General features: G+C 44.7%; 1 protein-coding gene across 1 annotated transcript; it reads right to left on the reverse strand.

Moving 5' to 3' along the window:
- Positions 1-2,660: 2,660 nt before the first annotated feature.
- LOC120850237 lies at positions 2,661-8,160 on the reverse strand. The gene is given in 11 exon segments (XM_040498520.2): positions 2,661-3,221; positions 3,347-3,801; positions 3,884-4,080; positions 4,162-4,262; positions 4,406-4,572; positions 4,651-4,836; positions 4,919-5,103; positions 5,178-5,240; positions 5,243-5,461; positions 6,745-7,101; positions 7,224-8,160. Coding segments are annotated over 10 exon segments (2,415 nt in total). The 5' UTR covers positions 7,099-7,101; positions 7,224-8,160; the 3' UTR covers positions 2,661-2,733.
- Positions 8,161-8,829: the final 669 nt, after the last annotated feature.

The raw sequence follows: 8,829 nt of genomic DNA on the forward strand, positions 1-8,829 counted from the left end.
TTGATCGGCGCCGAAAAGAATACACCCAAGATGTTGCGTGAAGAGCTGGCTCACGTGTCCCGCGTCCGAAACAGAAGTGGCATTGTGCGACAGAGTTTCCGAAAGACCAACGGGATCGGGACCAATGGCTGGCTGCAATTCCTGTAGACCATTTACGGGCACCTCGGAAAGCGGACGCTACCTGATTTATATGCTCCTTGCATTTTGTGGAAAGTGATTACATTGAGTTCGCAGGTGCCAAAAAGGAAATCCCATACCATTTAATTCAGCGACGTGTCGTCCACAAAATTTGTTTCTTATATTTTTTTTGTTTCTTCAGTAATAATTGTAAAAATAAAAGAAAGAAATGTAGACATCAAAAAATATTTGAAAAGAAAAAAAAAAAAAAGTTCCACGGGGGATCGAACCTGGTCCTATTGCGTGTGAAGGCGACGTTTTTCCCACTCACGACCATACCTCGGCAAGTTCATTCATGAACTTGCTCATTCACCTTCATTCACATTCACAGCGTGAATCTGAATGGCTCTGAATGAATTCTTGAAATTGAAAAAAAATCATGATGTGATGGTGAATGACTGTGAATTTAAATGAATTCGTGATGTGGTGGTGAATAACTTCGTGAATTTTTATGAATTCATGATGTGATGGTGAATGAATTTGTGAATTTGAATGAATTCGTGATGTGATGGTGAATGAAGTCCTGATATGATGGTGAATGACTTCGTGAATTTGAATGAATTTGTGATGTGATGGTGAATGAAGTCGTCATGTGATGGTGAATGACTTCGTGAATTTGAATGAACTCATGGTGTGTTGTGATTGTGAAAGACTTCATGAACTGAATAGAATTCATTGTGATGTGAATGACTCAATGAATTCGTGACGTAATGGTGAATGACTCATGAACACGATGGATTTGTGATGTGAGTGGCTCGTGAAGTTGATAAGTTTGTGATGGGAAGTGATACCGTGAACTTAATTCTCGACGTGATAGTGAATACTCTTATTATTTCAGAATAAGCGGAAAACATGTTACGCCGGTGCTTGCTTGCTTGCTGGTTGTTTTCATACTTCACCGCAAACGACATGAACCGATTTGACCTTAGTGGTTTGGATATCAGTCTCGCTGCGTAGCCGTGCCCGCCTCAGCGCAGTGGCTCTTTGTCGAGCGCTTTCAAAGTAACAGCTGTTTATAAGGGAAGTGCGGTGGCAGTGGCAATGAAGAGACGAAGACGAAGCCGACGTCACGAGCAGGCGCACCTAATCCGGCGCCGAGACCATATCACGTAACTTGCCGATTCCGCGCGGCTGCGCACGGAACACATTCACGTGACAGAATCGCAGCGCGGCATTGGCTGGGTTGGCGCTCTATCAATGTGCTTTGAGTTTCGCGCACTCGAAATACCCCACTACCCCGACGAAGTCAGGACCTGGTTTCAAGTGGCTGACACAAAAAGGCGTCGCAGTCCTATTCCGCAAGAACTGCGAACTCGTGAAGGGCTACCAGCCGTGAAGTCGATTTTATTTAGAATGAACCTGAGTGAGTTCGTGAATTATGCGGACATCATGATGTGATGGCGAATTCCGGTGAATTCGTGTTGACCGTGATGGTGATTAACTTCGTGAAGTGATAATGAATTCGGATGAATTCATGATGTGATGGTGAATTCGGATGAATTCGTGAAATGATGGTGAATTCGGATGAATTCGTGAAGTGATGGTGAATTCTGATGAAGTCGTGAAGTGAAGTTGAATTTAGATGAATTCATGATGTGATGGTGAATTCCCATAAATTCACGATGGTGAATTTCGATGCATTCGTGGTGATGGGTGAATGACTTCGTGAATTGGTGATGTGATGGTGAATGACTCCGTGAATTCGGAGGCGGCGGTGATGTGATGGGAATGAATTCTTGGCGGAGTTTGAAAGCCGTGATGTGAAGGGGATGAAGTTTTGGCGCGGCTGAACGCCGGGATGTGATGGGCCGTGACTTTGGGAGGTCAAAGTACCTTGTGACGTGAATGCGAATGAATTTGGATACGTGATTTTGTTAGTGATGTGATGGTGAATGAAGGGGCTCTAAAATGCCGACCTATGCTCACGACCAACTCTATTACTTCCGACCACTTCACCCGGAGCGCGCCGACGGGGAGCGCTGTCCCCGGATGCGGCACGCCTAGTTTCGCGCCACTCTACTAGATGGCGCCACAGCTCAGCTGTAGCGTTCGGGAGCAGAACGAAGGCTGAGCTCTCCGCGCGGCCGCAAATTGTTGATGAACGACTTACTTCCGCCTCATTCTTTTGATAAAAATTTCTTGAGCTGAGAGTCTTTCCATCAGAGACCCCTAAAAGAGGCAACATGCAAATTAATGTACATTTTCGTTCAGCCTGGGCAAAAAATATAGCCACAGATCTATTGGAGATCACTTGAAATTTCCTATGAACTCGAGGGTTTACGGCACTGAGGGGTTGATGAAATTTCAGCATACGTTTTGTGAAGCAAGGTTAGTTCTAAGCGTGGTTTTATGTTAACTTGATTGGAAGATAGATGTTTTATGACCCCCCCCCCTTTTTTTTTTACCCATTTCTGGCGGATTCTTTACACAGCTACATTGGTTGCATTTTTATACATTTTATAAAGATAGATGCTGCGAGGTCATACTTTTCAAGGAATTTTATTTCTTGCACTTCGCCCTTTCGTTGAAGTCACCTTCTCTTTGTCACACAGGCACTTACACCTTGAGCACCTTCCTTGATTCTGGTTTGCCCTTGAGGTTCTTCTTCTTCCGCTTCCTTTCTGACACATTCCTTGTATGGTTGACCAAGAAGGGCCTCATGAATTTTCTTACTATCACGGTAGCAAGGGCCCTTCTGTGGTCTTCGGAAGAGTCATGCTCGCATTGTAGCAGGGGGTTCCTACACAGAGCTGGGAGCACAGCCCCCAGAAACTGCTGTACTGGCCGCTTACTCTTCAGGAGCGCGGTGACTGAAGCGCTTGCAGCTTTCTCCAGGTTTATGACCAATCCGACGAAGGACAGACGTGGGTAGGAGAGGCCACCACGGTCTATGTTGACGATCAGTGCCGTTGTGGGGGAGGATGACGCTGGCGCCTTCACAGTGTCAAGGCAGCCCAGGCAAGAAATGTTGTCCTGCACGGCCCGAACCAGGAAGCCGGCGACAAGGCCTAGTGTGCTTGCTTGCAGTCCTGGTTGAGGTGTCCCTGAAACAGACAAAACAAAGAAAACATTGCATTACAATAACTCTGAGAAAACGCTATAAAAGAAAACAAAGAATCATGGCTTTTTTTTTAAGCTCTAGCGATTAGAACCACAAGCAGATGGTTACCTGGGAGCATCTCCAGAGCAGGAGTGTATGGTCGCAAAATGTCAGCGAGGCCAACAGGACGTGATGCTGTGGAGGAGGCTGTTGAGGCAAGTTTCTTTAGGTCCCCCAGGGTCCCAATTGTATGGCTCGTGTTCCCACTTTTTGATGAATGCAGGAGCCCAGTCACAAGGATCTTCTGGAGTGAGGACAAGGCGGCACGGGCATCTGTCTGATCATTTTGACCGTTCAGTTGCCGCACAGTAGAGAACAAAGCCTCTACATCGTCGCTGGAATATCGTGACGTCAGGACGAAGTGGAATCCCCTGTCTAGCAGGTGCCTTGTGCAAGGGACCGTGGAAGCAGTAGTGATGCACAGTGCCTCGTAGGTTTCCTCCGAGAGAAATGCGGCCTTTGCAGGAGCACTGTCCTTCCAGACCAAGAAGTAATCCAGGAGATCGTTCTCCAGCCAGGACAGCCTGCAATGGAATAAATATATAATATCTTAACTGTTAAAAAAAAAAAAAAAACAAGGAAAATGAGTAAAAGTGCAGCATTCACCTCTCGTCATTAGCATCATAAAATGGCATCCTCATGGGGTCCTTGCTGAAGATGTGAAAGGTGCTGCTGCGGATGTTGTGAAGGCTAAACCACTTGTAAACAAGCTCCACAAATTCAATAGTAGGAAGACAGTCCTCGAAGCCGAAGATGCCAAACTGCGTTCCATACCTCTGGAGGTACCTCAGCACCGAGGTCACCTCCAAAAGAATGTGCATTGTAACAAAAATAACGACCCGATTTCAAAGTGATATACTGCTAAATACTTAGGTTCTGCGTACCTGAGGGGACACAACGTCCAGGGCCCTTTTCACATTCATCTTTTCAAAATTGGAAGGGAAGACATGTTTTCGGGACAGTCCTCTCACCAGAGTGAAGGCGCCTGTAAATTTTTTACTTCTATATCTCATGATGTGCACATTTTCACAAAAAGTTTAAAGGGCCATCGCACATAATTTTTCCAACCTTCTTTAGCAAGGGTTAATGCGACTTCAATGAGATCGACTAAGATGCCACTTTAATTACCTTGCTTTTGTTGGAGGTCGTAGATGCCCCTCACATACTTTGGAGTGATATACTTCCCATTGTTACATAGAAACCTGTTTGATGCTAGGAATTGCGACCTGATATTCTTCAAAATGTGACAGGGGTCAAACGCAAGAAACAGCTTCCGTTTCTTGTCCAGTGGATGGCTGTGATGATATAAACATGAACAAGAGTTTAGCGCATTACTTAATGGACATCACTCGTGTTCAAGTTTTATGACATACCTTACAACAGGAGTGATTTTTCCTCCACTCAAAGTCGAGAAGTACTTGCAGTTCGACGCATGATTGTCTCCTACAAGCCTCAAAACTGTAAATCCTGCGTCTTCAACTGAGCGCATGACTTCCAGCCCCAGCTGATGAAGCTGTTGCCCAGTTAGCGCCTTCGTGAAGTAATACCCAACAGGGAGCCTGACAAAAAAAAAAAGTTTTTGTGGCACAATTGGTAAAAAGTAATTATAATTAAGCCTAAAACCTCGCAATGTCTATATACCTGTAGTGGCTTGAAAGCCCCACGAAAACGAAGCATAGCAAGTGCGTAGCAACTTCGTCTTGCTGCTCATACTGGGTCTCCAGTCCACCCAGTTGTACCAGGCCGTGAACCGAGTCTCCCTCCCTTTGGTACTCCACGCCCTGCTTAATGGACATCTCGTCCATGACGAGAGAACCATGCCGTGCCTGCAGGATAAGAAAGAGTTTGTAGAGGTAGCTCGGGCTATAGCAATCACTTCAGGGAGCTTAGATATTCTTACCAGCTCTGAATGAAGTTTAGCCTCTTGGTGCAGCCTTTGCTTCATCAAAGAGGACACCATTTCTCTTCTCCAGTACATGGTCCAACATACCGTTTCAATGTGGATCGACTAGGCAGGCTGAGAGCTTCAGAAGCTCGAACGAGTTGATAGGCACAAGGCGATTTTGAGTGCCACTGTATGCACAGTCGCACAGTCTCCTCGGACCAATGATGTTTTTTCAACTTTAGGCACCGAAGCTGCTGTTGAAGGAACAACGCCTTTGGCCTTCCTTCCTCTGCCTGGTCCTGAAATATTTGAAAAATATCATCAAACGTTATTACGAGGGCTCTGTGTTTTCGGAGTTTATTTTTCGTGAAATTCGGAGGGTGTTTTTTGGAGTTGATTTTTTAGCAAAAATTTGGTGTTTATCGGAGTTTATTTTTCGTAAATACCCAATTTTCCGAAATTCTGATATTAATTTCGCTGTGTTTCGTATTAAAAAATGTTAAATAATAACCGGATGCAAACGTATGCCAAATAAAAAATAAAAAAAAATAAAAAAAGCTTGAGGTACACCTAAGCATTTCTTATGAGTTCTGAATGCGAAAGCATGCAAGCCGCTCGTCCGCTCCCTATGTCGTCTGCTACGTACCAGCGCGCGCGCGCTTCGGGATCTCGGAGGCTATGGCGCAGCGGCCATTGGGAGCCCCGTTGACGCGCGCCAGCCAATGGAACCGAAGGCGCGCGGAAACTATCTGTCGTTTTCGCACTTTCAACGATGACGTTCGCTCGCTCCATGATACAGTTAATGTTTTCGCATTAATTAAACGCGCTTGTATTAATTAAGATTTCTTCAGGTGAATTTGGCATCGGTGTCATTGGCAATACTAATCCCTCGACAAAAGTCGCACAAAAGTGTGGCTTCGATAAACGTCGATACCTTAAAATAAGTAAACTGCCGGAGGTAGCCGCAGGAAGCTCGTAGCCATCCCATCAATCTATCCCGCTGCCGCACGAGGTGGAGTGGTTGAGGGTGCAATAGAGAAGTTTTAACTGCCCCTCTTTCCTATTTTATATAACCCCTATGGTCCATAGCTTTCACTGTTACCCCCAGAAACATACCGTCTCCTTTCTCTAAATCCCAAATCCTATGGCCCAAACTGGAAACCGAAAGAGTGACTTTTGTCGTGACACGAATGGTACGATGACTTGTTTCCCTGAAGCAACCTTGACGAGACAAGCCGTAAGACCCCCCTTTTACAACGGTCCGTTGCGCTGCTCAAATTGTAAAAAGAAAGAAAAAAAATTATATATATATATATATATATATATATATATATATATATATATATATATATATATATATACACTTTTATTTTAGGGGGGGGGGGGGAGGGGGTGGTGCCATGGGGCACATAACGATTCGGAGTTTATCGGATAATTCCAAATTGGCAAAAATGTTACCGGCGGGTGTTTTTCGGAGCTTTTCGAATTTATCACAAAACACGGAGCCCTACTTATTACTCATTCTATCTATATAATACCCTTGCGATACTGCACATCATGGTGCACCAACCGGGTAACTTACCAAAAGAAGCTCGATGTTCGTAGTCTTTACAGTTTGTTCAGCTTTCTCTAGTCGTTGTGTCAATGCCTTCACCTCTTCCTTCAGAACACGTTTTGCACTTTGAAGCTTGATGCACTTCCTCTTGAGTGTCTTCAGCTGCTTCTGTAGGGACACAAGCTTTCTTGATGTGAGCACTGTCTGACATGGAAAACTGGGCGTGTGTCTTGTTTCCTGGATGTTGACATGAATGGGTGGAACTGTGAAGACCTGCGTGTTACAGTCTTGAACCTGTCGTAAAATCTGTGACGATTCACTCTCTTGTGGCTGCACTTCATCAACAGTACTGGCAGAGAAGTCATCAAGGGGGCAATCCATTCTGAAAATGCATTAAAACCGCGCGAAATCGCAAAACCTCTGCACGGTTACTACACAAAAGCTTTACCAAATAGATAGCATTTATAAAACACGGGAGTTCGAAAACAGGCGTTAGCACCAACCTTTTTTCTTTTTCTGTGCGCAGTGTTCTGGCTTTCATCCGATGTACGCTTTAAAACACGTCGCGGTTTTTTCTGTGTCGACTTGAGATACGTAGGATACCCTGGGAACGTTGAGGGAACTGCGTCTGCCTTTAGTCGTTTCTGCTTCAGTCCTGAACGATAGTCTTCATCCTTGAAATGAAGACTGCAAACAACTGAGCGGTCGCTTGGGAACCAGACCTCCGCCGCAGCGCCTGAAATCAAATAGAACCGAAGCGTCAGATGCCTTACGTGTTGTCTAGTGAACTACTCAAACTGAATAATATTTACCTTTGCGACTGACGGCCTTTATCCACTCGTCCCGGATCCTTGTGGTGGGAAATTCATGGAAGCTGACTCCCACTGCCGTGCCCCGTTCTGACTTGCAGAACGGTACGCAGCAGTAGACCATTCTGACTCTTCTCCTGTGAGCCCGTCTTACATTCTTCAATGACCACCGTCACGCGATTTCAACTGCCGCAAGCGTAGAAAATAACTTAGCCCAAAAGCAAGGACGAGACAAACCACGTGTAACAAATTTCGAAAGTAACTGTAAAAAGTAACGTCGTTACAGTTACTTCTCAGATTTATGTGAACACGACCACCAAATCGCCTCGCAACTCGTGAGAGAGTTCAAGGCTTCGGCGTGGGAAGGGTACAGCAATAACTGCTGCAGAAAACATCTGGAACAGGAGGGGGAAAAAATATAAAGAAACTAAATTTCGGGTGATCCCTGCATGGCCAAGCCAACTGGGAGGATGGGGACGTTTGTGTCCGTACCCACGTCCGTACCAGCCATGTGTGCCCACAGCGCACGGAGATGTAACAAAGCGCGGCATCTTTAAAGCGTTTTTCTTTTCTTCGTCCCGCGGAGGGAGCGAGTGCTTTTTGCAGAGGACAGTTTTCGGTGATTATTGCCCCAAACGCCCACAGGCTTACGGGCGTCTTCTTGCCGCCAAGCATACGTTTCCTTTTCGTCTAATTTGAATCGTCCAACTCCGAGATGCACTCTTGCGGGTCTCGACTTCGGGCCCACTTTCTCTCCCTTCCTTTTATTTATTTTTTTTTTATTATTTTTTTACAAACCAATTACCGGCCTTGCCTCCCGTCACCCCACCCACTTGTCCCTTCTCGGGTCCTTGGGTCCAGTCACTTGAGAAAGAGTATTTGCTCGAAACATCTGTGTAGTTCTGCTTGTTTGTGTTGTTTTATTATATATATATATATATATATATATATATATATATATATATATATATATATATATATATATATATATATATATATATATATATATATATATATAAAACTGAGAAGAAAAAAACCCTTAGTGAAAAACAGCAACAACGGACGATTTAATCTTCGACATTTCGGCCGGAGTCCGGCCTTCGTCACGAAGGCCGGACTCCGGCCGAAACGTCGAAGATTAAATCGTCCGTTGTTGCTGTTTTTCACTAAGGGTTTTTTTCTTCTCAGTTTTATACCCACGCCTTCGGCCTCCCGCCACCATGCCCCTTATATATATATATATATATATATATATATATATATATATATATATATATATATATATATATATATATAAACGAAT

Source organism: Ixodes scapularis, unplaced genomic scaffold (assembly GCF_016920785.2).
Source record: "Ixodes scapularis isolate PalLabHiFi unplaced genomic scaffold, ASM1692078v2 PGA_scaffold2__306_contigs__length_199485367, whole genome shotgun sequence".
Taxonomy (NCBI): Eukaryota; Metazoa; Arthropoda; class Arachnida; order Ixodida; family Ixodidae; genus Ixodes; species Ixodes scapularis.